This window comes from Symphalangus syndactylus, chromosome 1 (genome assembly GCF_028878055.3).
Source record: "Symphalangus syndactylus isolate Jambi chromosome 1, NHGRI_mSymSyn1-v2.1_pri, whole genome shotgun sequence".
Lineage (NCBI taxonomy): Eukaryota > Metazoa > Chordata > Mammalia > Primates > Hylobatidae > Symphalangus > Symphalangus syndactylus.
In genome coordinates this window covers 109,294,487-109,315,476 of record NC_072423.2, presented here as the reverse complement: position 1 = coordinate 109,315,476, position 20,990 = coordinate 109,294,487, and the positions used below count along the sequence as shown (strand labels likewise).

Here is a 20,990-nt window from a genome sequence, read left to right as displayed (position 1 = left end):
GCCTAGAGCCATCTGAGTTTGATGTCCTGTTTTTTGAATGCTGCTCCTTACATGGGTGTGGTGGGGCTGATGTGGCTTCTCCTTCTCCAGCCTCAACTCTCTGAGATCAGCAATGGCTATTTCTCTCTTTAGCTTGCCATTATATTGCCCAAATCTTAATTGAACCCAAGTGCTGTCTCTTATATGAATGTTTAGAAAGCTACTCCGGGAGGATCAATTGGAGCCTGTTACCAAAGCAGCACAGCAAGAAGAATTGGAAAGAAGGAAGCGCCTGGAGCAGCAGAGGAAAGATTATGCAGCCCCTATTCCTACAGTTCCGCTGGAGTTCCTCCCTGGTAAGCAGTGGACATGGCAGGGAAGGCCCTTTGCTTCAGGAGGAAGAAGCCCTAGGTGCACACAGTGGTCAAAAGCAGATCTGGAATAAGACTATGGCCTCTCGGCTGGGCGCGGTGGCTCACGCCTGTAATTCCAGCACTATGGGAGGCTGAGGCGGATGGATTGCCTGAGGTCAGGAGTTTGAGACCGGTCTGGCCAACATGGTGAAACCCCGTCTCTACTAAAAATACAAAAAAAAATTAGCCAGGCGTGGTGGCGTGAGCCTGTAATCCCAGCTACTGGGAGGCTGAGGCAGGGGGAATAGCTTGAACCAGGGAGGTGGAGGTTGCAGGGGGCTGAGATTGCGCCACTGTACTCCAGCCTAGGCGACAGAGTGAGACTCCATCTCAAAAAACTGAAACTAAAAATAAACATAAAAATAAAATGATTGTGGCCTCTCAGGAATCCTTTAAAGTCATTCAGCTTCTTGAGAGCACACAATCAGAAGAAGATCGTTTAAAAAGCTAAAATGAATAAAAATATACTCTTTAAATAGGTTTTATCTAGATTTTTTCTCATAACTTTGGATTTTAACTTGCCAAAGGATTGCGACCTTTTCTAGTGTTCAGGTGGATAGCAGGAAGGAAAAACCAGTAGAGAAAGGGAATTTGGAAGGAGGGCTGAGGTTTTTGACATGGGCTCTGCTTCTCTTCTCAGTGGATACTCCCTATGAGAGCTATAAAAGAAAAGGGGTGGCGAATTGTTTTGGGAAATATTTTAGATCCAAATGTGGTCTTCACACTGTTCCCTTCCATTTTGCTTTTCCTAGAGGAAATTGCTTTAAGAGCAAGTGATGGTCCCCAACTGCCTCCTCGGGTCTTGGCCCAGGAAGTCATTTGTTTGGACAGTAGCAGTGGCAGTGAGGATGAAAAAAGCAGTCGAGATGGTAAGATCAAACCAGGTGCCTCCCTGTCTCCCGACCTGGTATTCATGCTGAGATCGGCTATACTTTGAAAAGAGTCCAGTCCTTCCTCCTTTAGTATGGAATGTGGCTTTGACTAATTTCCCTGTGTCTCCTTGGTAAATATAAGTTTTTTGCTTGTCTTAACTTAAAGCTGAAAGAGAGAAATAGTAAAAGTAAAAATTTTAATAAGTGATGACAAGTTCTAACTTTAAGTTTCTGTAGTCTTCTGCTCTGACTGTGTGCAGTAAATTATCTTCATTCCCTGGATTTTTGGTTTTGCTTTTTTTTGCTGTCTCAGAGGTGATTGAACTGAGCTCTGGAGAGGAGGACACTCTGCACATTGTCGACAGCAGTGAGTCTGTCAGTGAAGACGATGAGGAAGAAGAGAAGGGTGGCACCCATGTCAATGATGTCTTAAACCAGCGTGACGCCCTTGGGCGGGTCCTTGTCAACCTAAACCACCCTCCAGAGGAGGAAAATGTCTTCCTTGCCCCACAGTTGGCACGGGCTGTGAAACCTCATCAGGTACAGCAAACCTTGACAGTTTTCTCCTTTTCCTTTTTGTTTCCTTGTTGTGAACATTGCCTGCTGGTGGTTATTAGTGTCATAGCCTGTGAAGTACTTGTTTGGTACCAAGAGCAGCTTGTTCAGCTATTGGAAAGACCTGATACTTCCTTCTAGCAGTTGATGTTTCAGGATTCCTGATGAATAGGAAGGGATGGGGAAAGGGAAGAGACAAGCTTCGGGTTTGCCCTACCCTGTAGAAAGCACTGAATCTCTTGACCTAATAATTTGAGCCTCTTTCTGTGGGATCCCATCACTGAGGTGCTCTCTGGTGAGCAGTGCTTTGATTAGGAAGGTCTGGATCTAGAAGAGATGTGAGAGTCAGAAGATGGAGGGACTTTCTGGTAGGAGGGAGTAGAGTAGTTTGTGTTGATCCAGAGCCTGGAACTAGGACTAGGGAGTAGAAGTTCCATGAAGACAGACATTGACTCAGTTTACGATTAAGAACTCTTTTTTTTTTTTCTGAGACAGGGTCTTGCTCTGTTGCTCAGGCTGGAGTGGTGCAGTGGCACGATGTCTGCTCATTGCAGCCTTGACCTCCCTGGCTTAAGCGATCCTCCCTCCTCGGCCTCCTGGGTAGCTGGGACTATAGGCCTATACCACCACACCCAGCCAAATTTTTTTTTTTTTTTGTAGAGGTGAGGTTTCGCCATGTTGCCCAAGCTGATCTTGAACTGCTGAGCTCAAGCGATCCACCTGCCTCAGCCTGCCAAAGTGCTGGGATAACAGGCGTAAGCCATTGTGCCTGGCTGAGGACTCTTTGTTTTTGAGACAGGCTCTTGCTCTGTCGCCCAGGCTGGAGTGCAGTGATCACGACTCACTGCAGCCTTCACTTCCTGGGCTCAAGTGATCCTCCACCTCAGCCTAAGTAGCTGGCACTACAGCCTCATGCCACCATGCCCAACTAAGTTTTAATTTTTTTGTAGAGACAAGGTCTCACTATGTTGCCTAGTTTGGTTTTGAACTCCTGAGCTCAAGCAATCCTCCTGCCTTGGCCTCCCAAAGCGTTAGGATTACAGGTGTGAGCCACTGTGCCTGACCTGTCTAACTGTATTTTTGTACCCATTAACCAACGTCTCTTCCTCTCCCTCCTCTCCCTTTTCAGCCTCTGGTAATTACCATTCTATTTTCTACTTCCATGAGATCAACTTTTTTAGCTTTCCCACATAAGTGAGAATGTGTAATATTTGTCTTTCTGTGCCTGGTGGGTTTCATTTAACATAATGACCTCCAGTTCCATCCATGTCGCTGCAAATGACAGGATTTCATTTTTCATGGCTGAATAATATTCCATTGTGCCTAGGCACCACATTTTCTTTATCCTTTCTTCCACTGATAGACACTTGGGTTGATTACATATTTTGGCTATTGTGCATAACTCAGCTTAAAAACTCTTCCGTTGTTGTTGTTGGTGTTGTTTTTGAGACAAAGTCTCACTCTGTAGCCCAGGCTGGAGTGTAGTGGCACAATCTCGGCTCACTGCAATCTCCGCCTCCCAGGCTCAAGCGATTCTCCTGTCTCAGCCTCCCAAGTAGCTGGGATTACAGTTGTGCGCCACTGCACCCAGCTAATTGTTTGTATTTTTAGTAGAGACGGGGTTTCACCATATTCTCCAGGATGGTCTTGAACTCCCAACCTCAGGTAATCTGCACACCTCGGCCTCCCAAAGCACTAGGATTACAGGCATGAGCCATCGTGCCCAGCCTCAAGAACTCTTTAACAGGCCAGGCTTGGTGGCTCGTGCCTGTAATCCCAGCACTTTGGGAGGCCGAGGCAGGCAGATCACCAGGGCAGGAGATTGAGACCATCCTGGCCAACAAGGTGAAAGCCTGTCTCTACTAAAAATACAAAAATTAGGTGGGCATGGTGGTGCGTACCTGTAGTCCCAGCTACTCTGGAGGCTGAGGCAGGAGAATCACTTGAACCAGGGAAATGGGAGGTTGCAGTGAGCTGAGATCGCGCCATTGCACTCCAGCTTGGGTGACGGAGCAAGACTCCGTCTCAAAAGAAAGAAAAAAAAGAACTCTTAGCAATAGGGACTACTCCTGTGTGGTTGGGCACAGTGGCTCATGCCTGTAATCCTAGCACTTTGAGAGACCGAGGGGGGCAGATAACCTGAGGTCAGGAGTTCAAGACCAGCCTGGGCAACATGGTGAAACCCTGTCTCCACTGAAAATACAAAAATTAGCCGGGCATGGTGGCGCATGCCTGTAATCCCAGTTACTCTGGAGGCTGTGGCAGGAGAATTGCTTGAACCCGGGAGGCGGAGGTTGCAGTGAGTTGAGATAGCACCACTGCACTCCAGCCTGGGTGACAGAGCGAGACTCTGTCTCAAAAACAACAACAAAAACAAACTACTCCTATGGAATGGGCTACCTTAAGAGGGTGAGCTTTCCAATGCTGAGGGAAGCCAAGCTGACTGAAAGATCCTGTCAGGAATTTGACACTACTGATTCATATATTATATGGGGTGTTACACTGTACTAGTGAATCCTTTTCTGTTTTTTCCAAGAGGACTGTCACCAGCAAATAGACCAGTCTCAAAGTACAGAGAATCTTCTATGGCCATCCACACCTGCTATCTATTATAACGCCTTCTTATTTACTTAATTCTTACTAATTACAAAGTGAGTAAAAACTGGAGCCCTCATCTTTGTGAGCCCCTCTGACATATGTCTTTGTCCCTTGTCAGATTGGCGGGATCCGGTTCCTTTACGATAACCTAGTGGAGTCCCTGGAGAGGTTTAAGACCAGCAGTGGCTTTGGCTGTATTCTGGCCCACAGCATGGGTCTGGGGAAAACTTTGCAAGTGATCTCTTTCATCGACGTCCTCTTCCGCCACACGCCAGCCAAAACAGTCCTTGCCATTGTGCCGGTAAGAGTTTTTGGGAAGGCACCACTTAAGTCACTCCTGAAGAGCTCTGCGTTAATGCCTTTACTGGGCACCAAAAAGCTTGATGAGCTCAGCTCTGAGTTTGTTCCATAAAACTCTCTTTTTGGACTTGGCTTTCTAATAGGTTAATACTCTTCAGAATTGGCTGGCAGAGTTCAACATGTGGCTTCCACCTCCTGAAGCCCTCCCGGCTGACAACAAGCCTGAAGAAGTCCAACCTCGGTTCTTTAAAGTTCACATCTTGAATGATGAGCACAAGTAGGTGGCCTGCCCTTTCTTCTCTGCCCCTTTCCTTTTAGACTTCTGTCCGGGATCTGATGTTAAGGCAGTCTCTTTGAGTATGTAGCCTGTGCACTAGATTTGTTTTTGGTTTCTTGATGTATCACTTTCTCTGTTCTTGCTACTCATTTTTTTCTGTACGTAGCTTTTCAGGAAAGCCAGAGTTAAGTAGCCTGAGAAATTTCCTGTGTTCTGCTTTAGGAGGCTTTTATATCTTGAAAAATATGTGGGCATGGTCATATTTTCCCATGCGTATCGTAGTAAAATGCAACACGAAACAGTGGATCTTCCTACTGTCTGATTTTTTTTTTTTTTTTGAGACAGAGTCTTGTTCTGTCACCCAGGCTGGAGTGCAGTGGTGCAATCTCAGTTCACTGCAACCTCTGCTTCCCAGGTTCAAGTGATTCTCCTGCCTCAGCCTCCCGAGTAGCTGGGATTACAGGCACCCACCACCATGTCCGGCTAATTTTTGTATTTTTAGTAGAGACGGGATTTTGCCATGTTGGCCAGGCTGGTCTCGTACTCCTGACCTCAGGTGATCCGCTCACCTTGTCTGCCCAGAGTGTTGGGATTACAGGCGTAAGCCACCGTGCCTGGCCTCTACTGTCTAATTTTTTACTTATTACATTTCACTTTTTTTTAAAACCTAATCATTAGTCACTTCTTTTAAGCACTGGTCTGCAATTGACCTTTAATGGTACAACTCCAAAGCTCTGAAAGGTGTAAGCCTTGCTTTGTTTTAGATTTAAATAAAATTATCTATATATGTATGCCATAAAGTCAACTTGATTTCCAAAAGTCTAAAGCTATTTCTTGATCCAACAAACCAGCTCTACATGCTAACCTTTCCCCTCATTGGTGTGGATAATTGAGAAAGTAGACTTTACTGTATTTTTTTCAGAGGGTGCCTTTTGTGATGTTTGGACACACACATAAAAATGAGGAGATGATTAGTTGACCTCACAGGTGGTTGCTCTGCTTTCTTAGATTTCAGGAGTTTTAGTCCACATGCAGTCAGTGAAATACCGTGAGGGCTCTGGTGTTTGGAAGTCGAGTGACTTACTGAGGGTCATCTGGTCTCTTCTCCTCTTTCCTCTTTACTGTTTGTGGCTCTTTATTCACTTGAGTCCAGGCAAGTAAACTGCAGAATGTTGCCTTTCCTTCTGTGACCTTGTATTTATCATGGGATTGAAATGCTTCTTCAAATGTTGAGTTGTAGTCATGCCTGAATATCCAAGGGGGTTGTCATTTTCTCTTGCCTTGTATAGTCGAATTGCTATGTTTCTTGCTGTTTAACCACCATCAATGATCCAGTTCATCCTGAGTGCGGTTAGTTTCTCTGGGATGATGGGAGGTTCTTGGGTGGTAGGCTAGCCCTGTGCTTGCTGCCACATGAAATCTTTTGTAACAAGAAGTTCTGAATGTACATCAACACAGCTTTGATTGTGAGCAATTCTTCCTTGGGAGCAGCAGAAACAATAATTCTTGAGATATAATTTACATCTCACACAGTTTTCTCTGTTCATCTTGCAGGACGATGGCATCTCGTGCTAAAGTGATGGCTGATTGGGTGTCAGAGGGTGGCGTGCTGCTGATGGGGTACGAGATGTACAGACTTCTCACTCTGAAGAAATCATTTGCCACAGGTAGACCGAAGAAAACCAAGAAACGTTCTCACCCAGTCATCATTGATCTAGATGAGGAAGATCGGCAGCAGGAGTTTCGGAGAGGTGGGCAGCCTATCCCAGGAATACTCTTGTTGGTGTTTAAGGAAAAAAGAAATCATGTCTACTAATAGCGCCTAGTCAGATGTAAAGTGCATTATTGATGTGAATTGTTATCATGGACCAAAAATCCTGGTTCCCAAGATGAGTAGGATGACTTCCAATGGCTCTTAGAAAGTACTGCTTTCTCTGCCAGCTGTGCAGTTATGGTTAGGCCAGGCCACACCTGGCTTGGGGGAGATTCCTCTGTTCATCTATCCCTGTTTCTCTTACAGAACAGTTGGAATAGTAACCATTTCCTTTACCACTTTCTAGAGATGTTCTGAGAAAGCATGAAGAAAATATAAAGTGTTTAAATCACTAATATAAAGACAAAGTAGTAATACTATTGTTTGTGAGTTTATAAAAAAGAATTTATCCCAGTTGCTTTTAGTGAAAACCATTCCTGTCATAGTTCTAATTCTACTCCATCTTCTAAGGGGCCTTTGCTCATTTGGGGAAGAAAGTTTTTAAGGGTTCAGAGGCCATTTCACTTTAGAAGTCTCTTCATCTATGAGATTATGTTTGTTCTAGGTTTGCTTCTATGGTAGAGCTGGGATGCATTTGCCATTTAGCAATGACTGGAGAATAACTGCGGGAAGACCCTGTCCTTTAGCTAGCTCCTACCAGCCAGCCCTCAGATGGAGACAAAACGCTGGCAATGGTGAGAGCCCACTAAAGTGTCTGGATTATTCCTATTGGTTTCATCCAGATGCATTTTTAATCCTAGGCTGGCACTCTGTAAGGTCCCTCTCTCTGCTGCCCAGTTGGTCTAAGCCCTAGGAATGCAAGTCAGTTATACTTTTCACATAAAGAAAAAGTAAGGAAAGGAACGGAATGGGGGAAAGGGATATTTATTGCAAGGGTCAACTGCCAGAGGCAGATCACGAGGTCAGGAGTTCGAGACCAGCCTGGCCAACATGGTGAAACCCCGTCTCTACTAAAAATACAAAAAATTAGCCAGGCATGGTGGCTCATGCCTCTAATCCCAGCTACTTGGGAGGCTGAGGCAGGAGAATCGCTTGAACCCGGGAGGCAGAAGTTGCAGCGAGCGGAGATTGTGCCACTGCACTCCAGCCTGGACGACAGTGTGAGACTCCGTCTCAAAAAAGAAAAAAAAAAGAGTCAACTGCCAGATTAGCATCATACCAAGTCATACCAGTCATATCCAGGAGCTTGAATGGCTGGCACCCTGTCACCAAGGGGGGCTGACTCTTGCTTTCCTGCTTCCTTCATTTCTTCTGTCTCCTCCAGGGTGCACCCCTACTTCTCATATTATTGACTAAGAGCAGGCCCTGTCACCCTCTGACTCCGGATCCTCTTCCCTCCCTAGAGTTTGAGAAGGCTTTATGCCGCCCTGGCCCTGATGTAGTAATCTGTGATGAGGGGCACCGCATCAAAAACTGCCAGGCCAGCACCTCACAGGCTCTGAAGAATATCCGCTCTCGCCGCCGGGTGGTGCTGACTGGGTACCCTCTGCAAAACAACCTCATTGAGTACTGGTGCATGGTGGACTTTGTGCGCCCAGACTTCCTTGGCACCCGGCAGGAGTTCAGCAACATGTTTGAACGCCCTATCCTGAATGGGCAATGTATTGACAGCACACCTCAGGACGTCCGCCTCATGCGGTACCGGAGCCATGTCCTGCACAGTCTTCTGGAGGGCTTTGTGCAGAGGTGAGCCATCCTCAGGGTCCTGCTTCCTGAATTTTCAGAGGGCCCTTTTGCCAAGGGCATGCCAAGCCTGTTATACAGGATAGGATGTTGGTGTAGGAGGGCCCCTTCCCTGGGGCAGTAGTAAAACTTTGCTTCCTGTGACAAGCTAGCAGATGGTGGATATCCACTGTTTCAGTTCTCTGAAAGTTTGGCCTAGAAGTGCTTCTCTCAAAAGTTATCTTTAAAGGTACTGGAGACACCTGTCTTACTTGCTGAGAGAAGCAAGAAAGGTACCATTCTGCTGACTTACCTTCGGCTAGTCTAAAGCAGACCCCTCATTTTTCCTTGTTGAGATGGCATATGGAGCGAAAGCTCAGAGAGGCAGCCCAAGTTAAATAAGAACCTCAAGTTCCCCTGTCTCTGTCATGCAGTCAGACATGACCTGGGACAGGTCACTCTGCCTCTTAGTGTTAGTTTTCATCCTTAAGGTGAGTTTCTTCTTGGTTGTTGAACCACTCTGCATTATTGCAAGGCTGCAGTGCATGTTGAGATCCTCAAGAGGGAGGTGTGGCAGGAGTGCAAAAGGCTCTGTTTTTATCTTGTGCTGACCCCTCCTGGCCACACTACCATGCCATTTCTGATCTGTTTGCCTCCATAGGAGAGGCCACACTGTGCTGAAGATTCATCTCCCTGCCAAGGAAGAAAATGTGATCCTTGTGCGGCTCTCCAGGATCCAGCGAGATTTGTACACACAGTTCATGGATCGCTTCCGGGACTGTGGTAGCAGCGGCTGGCTGGGGCTGAACCCCCTTAAGGCATTCTGTGTGTGTTGCAAGGTGCATTGGGGCCTCAGGGAAGATTGAGATGGGTACTAAGGATACACATGGTCCCAAGGGAATTACTCCTACTGAGAGTCTTCAATAAAGGAAGAATAAAGTGAGAGGGGGCCACCTCAGTTCACTGCACTGGAGGTTTGGGGGCTCCAAGGAGAGAGGTGCTGGTTGTGTACCACATAACTCTTGGGGGTGCCATTCACACAGTGTAATATAACTGGTGCTCCCTGCAGTGTGCAACTCAGCTGCACAACTTGTTATTCCAAGGGGATTAATGGAAAAATACTGTGGGGCAGCGTTTTTGACTGCTAGCATAATCAGAATTCAAGAGATATATAGCTTAGACAAGTTATTAGAGGTACCTTCCATTGGATTCCATACTTAATCAGATTGAGACCTCTCTCATTCTTTTGTTGAGGGACCTGTTTCATTGACTTCATACCTCTACCCCTGGCTACTCTTTAGCAGACCTGTTAGGTATTATTCTTAATTGACCACTGCTTTAATAAGTCAGCAGAAGGTATGTCTCTGGGGACAGGAGGGGTTTCCAAATATTTCTTTTATAGCCACAGTCCTGGGTCAAGGCCAGGAAACTAAGGCAAACATGGTCTGTGATGATGCTTTGGTATCACTGCATCCTTCCTTCTTCCTTTCCTCTCTTCTCCAGGGAGTTCTCAACTCTTGCTAGGAATACTCTGTGAAATGATATGTGATTGGTCTACTATAAGTCGGATACATTTTGTCTATCGTTTTATACAGTAGCAGACGGTAGCCACACTGAAACTGGAACATTCTTACTCTTATTTGAATAAGAATGTCAAAAAGGCTTGTGACAGCTTTTTTGATTATGTATCAAACATACTTACTGGCATGGCTCCTGGTATGAATGCTGCCATTCATGTGTCATGGTGACCAGAACTGGTAATCAAAACAAATATGCAGGCCCTTTGGCTGTGAAGGGCTCTAACTTTAATTTTTGGTGTGACAGTGTTTATTGTGGGACGTGTGTGTTTGAGCAAGTATGTGTTTCCAGACCCCTGGGACACCCTTGGAATGTTCTTTGTCCTGTGTCTCCTCTCCCTTTCCTTGAACCTCAGATCTGGAATCACCCTGATGTGCTGTATGAAGCCCTTCAGAAGGAGAGCTTGGCCAATGAGCAGGACTTAGACGTGGAAGAACTTGGCTCTGCGGGGACCAGTGCCCGCTGTCCACCACAGGGAACAAAAGGCAAGGGAGAGGATAGCACCTTGGCTTCCTCAATGGGAGAGGCAACCAATAGCAAGTTCCTACAGGGCGTTGGCTTCAACCCTTTCCAGGAGCGAGGCAACAACATCGTCACATATGAATGGGTGAGTCAAGCAGATCCTTCAGGAACCATAGACTATTGCTGAGAAGGGATGGTGCAAGCCCTGCCTGGGGAAGGGGTAGGGATGCATGGCTAGGGTCTCTGTATGGAATTATAAAGGTGGCCAGTGAGCTGCTGCCTTGGAAGGAAATAATTTTATTTCTAGTGATCTGGCCTTGGGCCTCCTCTAAGCTGCCTTGTTTCTCTCTTGCAGGCCAAGGACCTTCTGACTAATTACCAGACTGGAGTCCTAGAAAACTCTCCCAAGATGGTACTGCTTTTCCACCTGATTGAGGAAAGTGTGAAGCTTGGGGACAAGATCCTTGTGTTTAGGTAGGATGAGAAACTTCCATTTGAGGCTGTGTGTCTATGGTAAAGAATGACAAAACCACCACAGAGCAAGACCAAGGCCACCTCCGCCTCCCACCAAGTGCTTATTGTGAGGACCTTCTTGCATGTTGTCTGTCTCTTGGAGTTTCTTTCATTGCCCAATTTGATTTCTCCACAGAGAACAATTTAGAACCCTAGGTTAGCACTGGAGTCTAATCTTTCAAATTCTGGCCTGTTTTTGTTTACTTTGAGAGCTAAGGATAGTTTTTACATTTTTAAAAGGTTATAAAAAACATACAAAGAATATGCAGCAGAGATTCTATGTGGCCAAGAAAGCCTAAACTATTTGCTATCTGTCCTTTTACAGAAAATGTTTGCTGACCCTTGGTTTAATCTTCTATCCCACCCCAACCTTTTATTTTAGTTTTAAGCTTTGTCTTTAAAGCCAAATAAGTGATGTAGTTTGCTCCAGAGTTATATTCTCAGTCTGGCTAGAGCTTTGAGTCTCATTAAGGCTTGACTCCCCAGGAAAACGAAGTTGATTGCTTCTCCTTCTTTATAATCTGACCAGATTATGCTCCAAGAAGAGCCAAGTGGCAGGAGCCTGGCTCAAGAGCCTCAGAGTGAGGGCTTCTACATGTGACACACTTTGAGAGGACAGCAGTGATGCTAGCTTGGGGAGAGCCTAGTGTTGATTTTCTGGATCACTTCTGAGAACACTGGCTCTCATGATATCTTGGAAGCAGTCGAGTGATTTTGTCTCTCTAGTAAAACCCATAATCATATCTGATGTATATTCATGCAGTGGTAGTGTTTAATGCTGAATGCTATTTGTTACTCTGCATTGAGCTAAACCCCAGACATTTTCAATTGTGGAAGTGAAGAATGAAGAGAGTATTTTTTTCAGTGTGGTGGTAGTCGTAAGTATGTGGATGACTCTGCTCCCATTATGCGCTAGGAAGGATACCCTTGGTTGTTCTTGGTAGAGTTACCTCTTTCTTTTTCTTTTTCTTTTTTTTTTGAGATGGAGTTTCACTCTTCCTGCCCAGGCTGGAGTGCAGTGGTGTGATCATGGCTCACTGCATCTTCCACCTCCCAGGTTCAAGCAATTCTCCTGCTTCAGCCTCCTGAGTAGCTGGGACCACAGGCATGTGCCACCATGCCAGGCTAATTATTTTTGGATTTTTAGTAGAGATGGGGTTTCATCATGTTGGTCAGATTGGTCTCAAACTCCTGACCTCAGGTGATCCACCCGCCTCGGCCTCCCAAGTGCTGGGATTACAGGCGTGAGCCACTGTGCCCGAACTAGAGTTACCCCCCCTTTTTTTTTTCTGAGACAGAGTTTCACTCTTGTTGCCCAGACTGGAATGCAATGGCGTGATCCTGCACTGCAGCCTCCACCTCCCAGGTTCAAGTGATTCTGCTGCCTTAGCCTCCCAAATAGCTGGGATTACAGGCGTGTGCCACTGCACCCAGCTAATTTTTGTATGTTTAGTACAGATGGGGTTTTGCCATGTTGGCCAGGCTGGTCTCGAACTCCTGACCTCAGGTGATCCACCTGCCTCGGCCTCCCAAAGTGCTGGGATTATAGGCTTGAGCCATTGTGCCCAGCCTACAGTTACCTCTTATCAGTGGTAGGTTGTGGGAGCTCCCATTGTCAGAAAGTTGCACAAGAGTATGGACCTATTGGGAACAATGTTCCCTTGATTCTGGGAGCCATCTGAATGAAATGTTTTCCGTTTCAGCCAGAGTCTTTCCACCTTGGCTCTCATCGAGGAATTCCTTGGAAAACGAGAAGTACCCTGTCCACCTGGTGCCGAGGGGCAAGGAGCACAGAAGTGGGTTCGAAACATCAGCTACTTCCGTGAGTCATTGTTGCATTGTTCTTGAATCCTTGGCAAGGTCTGCTTAAGGGTTTCCTTTCCTTCTCTCTCTTTCTCTTTCTCCACTCCATCAAATGCATAGGAATATTTGTGATTAGCCAAGGAGCAGGGGGATACTAAGAGCCAGCTGTTGTGTACAAGGTACTATACTAGGGGCTGGGGGATTGAGAGAGATAGGAGAGTGTAGAGAAATAGAAGGCATAGTCCTCTTCATCTGAGATGTGACAATTCAAGAACAATTGAGTGCCCTAACTGGGGTTCTAAGGAGGATAGAATCACTGTGGTGAGGATGATTAGCTAAGGCATCTCAAAAATGGGGAGGATTTGAATACACAGGGCTAGTGTTGCCTGAGGATCATTCCAGGCTGAAAGATTAGAGTGAACACAAGCCTAGATCATGCATTCTCTGTTGGGGAGATAATACTTTAAGGGGATGAACATTTTTTTTTTTTTGAGCAGGGGGCAGAAATCTTAACTTTTAAAATGTGTAAGTCACAGTACATACAGTACATAAACAGATATACGGTATATCTGTGGTATTAAATTTCATGGACGACATAGTGTCATTGGGAAAAAAAAAAAGTCATTCCTTAGTGGGGTGGTAATGAAAAAAAGGTTGAGAAATACAGACCTCAGCACTGCTGACATTTGGGCCAGATAATTCTTTGTTGTAAGGGGCTGTCCTGTATATTATAGGACATTTAGTAGCATGCTTGGTTTCTACTCACTAGATGGCAGTATTATCTCTCAGTTTTGCCAACCAAAAATATCTCCAGACGTTGCCAAATGTCCCGTGGGGAGTGGGAGTATGGAGAAATTGCCCTCATTGAGAACCACTGCCCTAATGGAAGGATTTAGAGAACTGGAGGTTCAGGGAGTAGCAAGAAGACCCCCAGCACAAGGTGTGGCTCAGAGCTTGCCCTGTGAATCAGTGGTGAGCTGTGTTTAGGAACTGTTGGAACTCAGGTTGGAAAAGTAGGTTGGGGTCCTGACATAGAACCCCAGTACCAAGCAATTAAACTGTTGCTTCCTACAACAGTAGTAATTCAGTTTTCCATGTGGTATTTCATGCCCTTAGCTTTGCCATTTACTCAAGATGACAAGTGTTGCTGTTACTATTTATGCTTCTTAACTGAAGTCTTTTTTTTTTTTTTGAGACGAAGTCTCACTGTGTTGCCAGGCTGGAGTGCAGTGGCGTGATCTCGACTCACTGCAGCCTCCATCTCCCAGGTTCAAGCGATTCTCCTGCCTCAGCCTCCCAAGTACTGGGACTACAGGCACAAGCCACCACGCCCAGCTAATTTTTGTATTTTTAGTAGAGACGGGGTTTCACCATGTGGGTCAGGATGGTCTTGATCTCTTGACCTCGTGATCTGCACGCCTTGGCCTCCCAAACTGTTGGGATTACAGGCGTGAGCCACTGTGCCCGGCCCTAAAGCCTATTTTTTCTCCCTGTTTGGAGCTTCCCTCCTTTCATTCATGTGTTCTATCCTACTGTTCCAGATATATTTCCTTTATGTCTCTTTACAGCAAGTTCTTAGCTTCAGGAGCTTGTTAAAAATGCAGATTCCTGGCCGGGCGCGGTGGCTCACGCCTGTAATCCCAGCACTTTGGGAGGCCGAGGTGGGCGATCACGAGGTCAGGAGATTGAGACCATCCTGGCTAACACAGTGAAACCCCATCTCTAATAAAAATACAAAAAATTAGCTGGGCGTGGTGGTGGGCGCCTGTAGTCCCAGCTACTCAGGAGGCTGAGGCAGGAGAATGGCGTGAACCCAGGAGGCAGAGCTTGCAGTGAGCCAAGATTGCCCCATTGCGCTCTAGCCTGGGCGACAGAGCAAGACTCTGTCTCAAAAAAAAAAAAAAAAAAAAAAAAATGCGGATTCCTGGTGGAGGAACATCATCCATATCAAAACCCTTAGTTCTGCACTCACCAGGACTCACAAGGCTAAGACAGAGAGGTCACCTTGAGCCAGTATTTTCCAAATTCCCTAGGTGATTACTATACATTCCGAAGTCTAGGATTCTTGGCTTTAGAATTGACCTAAGATAGTAAAGGGGAGAAATGTAGTTTATAATCCATGGTGCACGTGAGAATCACCTGGGAGTATTTTCAAATTTTAGATGCCTGGGCCTTACTTACTGTAGACCCATGATACGTCCAAGGGGTGAGATCTGAGCACTGTTGTGTTTCTGTTTGTTTTGCTCTTTAAAACACATTTGCCCAGTGATTTTGCTGTATATCCATGCTCTAATATATCCACTTCTTATGGTTTTCCTTCCTTCCTAGGGCTAGATGGTAGCACCCCTGCCTTTGAGAGGGAGCGGCTCATTAATCAGTTCAATGATCCCAGCAACCTCACCACCTGGCTGTTCCTTCTCTCTACAAGGTGAGTGGATCCCAAGAGGGGAGGTCAGAGGAATCTGTTCAGGCAGTTGGCCACCTGGGCTGGTACCCCAAAACTCCAAGTTCCCTCAGAAGAGATCAGCTCAGGTTTGTAACTTGTTTTTGGGGTCAGAGAGGGGACTTCAAAAGGAAATTAGGTTAGCAGGGCAGTCATGATAGTATCATAAAATTTTTTGAGACCTTCATTAACAATGGTTGTGGCTCATGCCTGTAACCCCAGCACTTTGGGAGGCCAAGGTGGGAGGATTGCTTGAACCCAGGGATTCAAGATACTGAGACTTTGTCTGTACAAAAGATCAAACAATTAGCTGAGTGTGGTGGCATGCGCCTGTGGTCCCAGCTACTTGGGAGGCAGAGGCGGGAGGATGGCTTGAGTCTGAGAGGTCGAAGCTGCAGTGAGCTGTGATTGAGCCACTGCATTCCAGCCTAAGCGACAGAGTGAGACCCTGTCTCATTTAAAAACAAACAAACAAACAAACAACAACAAAATACCCAAGGGTTTTAATTGGCTTTTCTCTCAGGAGTGTTATGAGGCTTAGATGATGTGATGAATATGAAAGTGTTTTAAAAAGTAGAAAGTGCAAGGTAACTGTAAAAGGCTGATGGTATTGTCTCATGCCAAGCAGCTTGAAGGCTGTGCTGCCTTCTGCCATCATAATGCCCTTGGCAGGATGTAAGCCAGTCATTCTCCTAAGCTGTTAGACTTAAAATAGTGGAAACATCTGTGTGCAGAAGTTTCCCCTCACCAAGGGACATCACTCCAAGGCCGGGATGCGGGGGCCTTACTTGTTACAGAGGAGAGTGAGTTTTCTTTCTGAGCTGGTAGACACTTTCATGTTGGATTTCAGGGCACAATTTTCAGTGCTTGAGGAATGTACTGTTTATCAGCAGGACAGCAAAATCTTTGAGTATGTTGTGCTTAGGGCTTAGGACAGAGTAATATTGGGGTAGAAGTCACAGAGGGCAAAACTGATTTGAAAACCTTTTTTAAGACTAAAGGCTCTGTGATTGTTGGCTTGTCTTTTAAAGGGCCGGATGCTTGGGTGTGAATCTGATTGGTGCCAACCGAGTGGTGGTGTTTGATGCTTCCTGGAACCCTTGCCATGATGCCCAGGCTGTATGTCGGGTATACCGTTACGGCCAGAAAAAGCCCTGTTACATCTATCGCCTTGTGGCTGATTACACTCTAGAAAAGAAGATCTATGACCGTCAGATTTCCAAGCAGGGCATGTCAGGTGGGCCATCTTCCAGATTTCGGAGAGGCACATCTATACTGGCTACCATCCTTTTAGTATCAAGGGTGGGAGAGGAGCAGGATATGGGAACACAGGCAGGCTTCGAGAAAGCCAGCATTTCCTCCTATCTCATTCTAATTCAAATTGCTTAAAAGGTAATTGACCTCAACTTGTTGAAGGTGAGTTTAATGATAACAGCCAAGCTCGTTATACAAGTTTTCCCCTTATATGATGTTTCCAGTATCACCAGCACCTCAGACCTAGTCTTTGACTTTCAGATATGGGATGACTTTTCATTATTAGTGACCTTTACAGTTTTTAATGCCATGTGCTGACTTTCTTCATGTCTTTATCCTTCTAGATCGGGTGGTGGATGATCTAAATCCAATGCTGAACTTCACCCGGAAAGAGGTGGAAAACCTACTGCACTTTGTTGAGAAGGAGCCAGCTCCCCAAGTTTCCTTGAACGTAAAGGGGATCAAGGAGTCAGTCCTGCAACTGGCCTGTCTGAAGTACCCTCACCTCATCACCAAGGTAAGAACTTGGTATGCATGCAGTCCCCAGAGTGGCAGTCTCTCTGTCAAAGGAGGCTTGTCTTGTAAGCTTGTTTTCTTCATCTGAGGTGATGTTTCATGCAGGTGACTTGGACTCAAGGACTTCTTTTTCTTGCCCCACTCCGTCCCCCTCCCTGCCCCCAACTACTTACCCCATCCCCTAATCTGGTCCTGGGAGTGCTAAGGTTAGCCATGTATAATAATTTGGCCAGTGTGAGTCTTCTTAGCAGAAAGAGAGGGGGAAAGTTCTAAAAATGTAGTTTGTTAATTCTCTGAACTCCCCCATTCTTTTGATGGGGAAGGCAGGCTTAGATGTCTAAAGCTGGTACTAGGTTAGAGCTATAAATTATACTCTTGACAGAAAGACAGTAAACCTGCCTGTGTATCTCTGAGCAGTCTCTTCGCTAGTGCTGGAGACAGCCAGCTCTTTTCTTGGTCTTAAAGTAAGGCTCATTATGAATCAGCCATGTTGGTAACTAAATCAACATCCTCCTGTGTCCCCAGGAGCCTTTCGAGCATGAGTCATTGCTCTTGAACCGAAAGGATCACAAGCTAACCAAGGCTGAGAAAAAAGCAGCAAAGAAAAGCTATGAGGAAGACAAACGCACATCAGTCCCCTATACCCGCCCATCGTATGCACAGTATTACCCTGCCAGTGATCAGAGCCTGACCAGCATCCCCGCCTTCAGCCAGAGAAACTGGTGAGTCGCTGAAAGGGGAGGGTCTGCTGCTGGGCCAGGCACAAACACCTTTCAGGTTGTTCATATTTTAAACAAAGGCAGAGCCTACAACTTGTTCCTTGACTGCTGTGAATTGACAGGCTCTGCTCTAGAGTAGGTGTGAAAGCAGTTCAGCAGCCCTGGTGTTTTAAATGGTTCTGGTTTTGACTGCCCTAGCTGGAAAAGTGAGCTGCTGGCCCGTGACCCAGGAGAGTCTTTCTGGACACCTGGGTAGGAGTCGGGGATAAATCTTCCCAAAAAGAGGCCCAGCCATTCCACACAGGTGCATCTTACCCCTAGCACCTTAGTCCTAGGCTTCACTTAGAAGTGATGTTCAAGGATGAAGGCTCTGTTCCCTCGGATTACAGTCAGGGAATCCTGCTGTTCCTAAGGGGATTCCATTCTGTGTCTGTGCCATGATCTGGAACCAAAAAATCTCTTTTTTGAGTACAACATCTAAACTTGTTCAGAATATTAACAGAATAGAAGCCAAGTGCTAAGCAGTGAGAGAGGCTCCTTGTAAGATATTATAGAACAGTTATCTAGGTTTAATTTTTTTTTTATTTCAAGACAGTGCCTCACAGCTCTCACCCTCCACTTACTGATCAGATCTGCTACCTGATTCAGTAGTTTGCATTTTTAATTATTTGATTATCTTGAATTAAAAATAATTATTTTATTTGATGGGAACAGATTTAAATTTTCTCTTTCTTTTTTTGTGACAGGGTGTCACTCTGTTGCCTAGGCTGGAGTGCAGTGGTGCGATCACAGCTCCCTGCAGCCTCGACCTGCTGGGTTCAAGTGATCCTCACACCTCAGCCTCCCAAGTAGCTGGGATTACAGGTGTGCATCACCATGCCTGGTTAATTAAAAAAATTTTTTTGGCTGGGCACAGTGGCTCACGCCTGTAATCCCAGCACTTTGGGAGTTCGAGGTGGGCAGATCACCTGAGGTCAGGAGTTCAAAATCAGCTTTACCAACATGGAGAAACCCCCATCTCTACTAAAAATACAAAAATTAGCCAGGTGTGGTGCCGCGTGCCTGTAATCCCAGCTGCTCAGGAGGCTGAGGCAGGAGAATTGCTTGAACCTGGGAGGCAGAGGTTGTGGTAAGCCGAGATCGCGCCATTGCACTTCAGCCTGGGCAACAAGAGCGAAACTCTGTCTCAAAAAAAATTTTTTTTTCTTTTAGTCGAGATGAGGTCTCACTATGTTGCCCAGACTGGTCTTGAACTCCTGGGCTCAAGTGATCCTTCCATATCAGCCTCCCAAAATGTTGTCATTACAGGTGTGAGCCACCATGCCCAGCCTAAAATTTTTTTCCTTACTAAGACTCTCATGTTAAAAACAAACAAGCTGCAGCTCCCACTGTGATCGACGCAGAAGACAGGTGATTTCTGCATTTCCAACTGAGGTACCTGGTTAATCTCACTGGGACTGGTTAGACAACGGGTGCAGCCCACAGACGGCGAGCCAAAGCAGGGTGGGGCATCACGTCACCTGGGAAGCTCAAGGGGTCTGGGGATTTCCCTTTCCTAGCCAGGGGAAGCCATGACAGACTGTACCTGGAAAATCGGGACACTGCCACCCAAATACTGTGTTTTTCTAATGGTCTTAGCAAACGGCACACCAGGAGATTATATCCCACACCTGGCTCAGTGGGTCCCTGCTAGCGCAGCAGTCCAAGATCAAACCGCAAGGCAGCAGCCTGGCTGGGGGAGAGGGTCTGCCATTGCTGAGGCTTGAGTAGGTAAAACAAAGTGGCCCAGAAGCTCCAACTGGGTGGGGCCCACAGTAGCTCAACCAGGCCTGCCTGCCTCTGTAGATTCCACCTCTGGGGGCAGGGCATAGCTGAACAAAAGGCAGCAGAAACTTCTGCAGACTTAAACGTCCCTGTCTGACAGCTCTGAAGAGAGCAGTGGTTCTCCCAGCACGAAGTTTGAGCTCTAAGAATGGACAGTCTGCCTCCTCAAGTGGGTCCCTGACCCCCACGTAGCCTAACTGGGAGACACTTCCCAGTAGGGGCCGACTGACACCTCATACAGCCGGGTGCCCCTCTGAGACGAAGCTTCCAGAGGAAGGATCAGGCAGCAATATTTGCTGTTCTGCAGCCTCCGCTGGTGATACTCAAGCAAACGGGGTCTGGAGTGGACCTCCAGCAAACTCCAACAGACCTGCAGCTGAGGGACCTGACTGTCAGAAGGAAAACTAACAAACAGAAAGGAATAGCATCAACATCAACAAAAAGGACATCAACACCAAAACCTCATCTGTAGGTCACCATCATCAAAGACCGAAGGTAGATAAAACCACAAAGATGGGGAGAAACCAGAGCAGAAAAGCTGAAAATTCTAAAAACCAGAGCACCTCTTCTCCTCCAAAGGATCACAGCTCCTTGCCAGCAACAGAACAAAGCTGGATGGAGAATGACTTTGACAAGTTGACAGAAGCAGGCTTCTGAAGGTCGGTAGTAACAAACTTCTCCAAGCTAAAAGAGGATGTTCAAACCCATTGCAAGGAAGCTAAAAACCTTGAAAAAAGATTAGACAAATGGCTAACTAGAATAAACAATGTAGAGAAGGCCTTAAATGACCTGATGGAGCTGAAAACCGTGGCACGAGAACTACATGACACATGCATAAGCTTCAGTAGCCAATTCGATCAAGCAGAAGAAAGTGTATCAGTGATTGAAGATCAAATGAATGAAAGGAGGCGAGAAAAGTTTAGAGAAAAAAGAGTAAAATGAAACGAACAAAGGCTCCAAGAAATATGGGACTATGTGAAAAGACCAAATCCACGTTTGATTGGTGTACCTGAAAGTGACAGGGAGAATGGAACCAAGCTGAAAAACACTCTTCAGGATATTATCCAGGAGAACTTCCCCAACCTAGAAAGGCAGGCCAACATTCAAATTCAGGAAATACAGAGAACACCACAAAGATACTCTTCGAGAAGAGCAACCCCAAGACACATAATTGTCAGATTCACCAAGGTTGAAAGGAAGGAAAAAATGTTAAAAGCAGCCAGAGAGAAAGGTCAGGTTACCCACAAAGGGAATCCCATCAGACTAACAGTGGATCTCTCGGCAGAAACTCTACAAGCCAGAAGAGAGTGGGGGCCAATATTCAACATTCTTAAAGAAAAGAATTTTCAACCCAGAATTTCATATCCAGCCAAACCAAGCTTCATAAGTGAAGGAGAAATAAAATCCTCAAATGCTGAGAGATTTTTGTCACCACCAGGCCTGCCTTA

General features: G+C 46.1%; 1 protein-coding gene across 10 annotated transcripts in view; it reads left to right on the top strand.

Moving 5' to 3' along the window:
* RAD54L2 (RAD54 like 2) overlaps nucleotides 1-20,990 on the top strand; it is a 138,580-nt gene that overhangs the window by 98,494 nt on the left and 19,096 nt on the right. For 7 of the 10 annotated variants that reach the window (XR_010122568.1, XM_055275453.2, XM_055275483.2 and 4 more), the window contains 15 exons: nucleotides 196-335; nucleotides 1,145-1,261; nucleotides 1,578-1,804; nucleotides 4,536-4,718; nucleotides 4,861-4,994; nucleotides 6,549-6,745; nucleotides 8,112-8,454; nucleotides 9,092-9,269; nucleotides 10,364-10,615; nucleotides 10,826-10,944; nucleotides 12,687-12,805; nucleotides 15,115-15,214; nucleotides 16,261-16,466; nucleotides 16,828-17,000; nucleotides 17,525-17,721. Coding sequence is in view for 9 of the 10 variants with exons in the window: in XM_055275453.2 (XP_055131428.2) it covers nucleotides 196-335; nucleotides 1,145-1,261; nucleotides 1,578-1,804; nucleotides 4,536-4,718; nucleotides 4,861-4,994; nucleotides 6,549-6,745; nucleotides 8,112-8,454; nucleotides 9,092-9,269; nucleotides 10,364-10,615; nucleotides 10,826-10,944; nucleotides 12,687-12,805; nucleotides 15,115-15,214; nucleotides 16,261-16,466; nucleotides 16,828-17,000; nucleotides 17,525-17,721 (2,685 nt within the window). In the remaining variant the exon portion in view is untranslated. The remainder of the gene's footprint in view (nucleotides 1-195; nucleotides 336-1,144; nucleotides 1,262-1,577; nucleotides 1,805-4,535; nucleotides 4,719-4,860; nucleotides 4,995-6,548; nucleotides 6,746-8,111; nucleotides 8,455-9,091; nucleotides 9,270-10,363; nucleotides 10,616-10,825; nucleotides 10,945-12,686; nucleotides 12,806-15,114; nucleotides 15,215-16,260; nucleotides 16,467-16,827; nucleotides 17,001-17,524; nucleotides 17,722-20,990) is intronic. The other 3 variants (XM_063646434.1, XM_063646438.1, XM_063646443.1) reach the window with 2 other exon arrangements.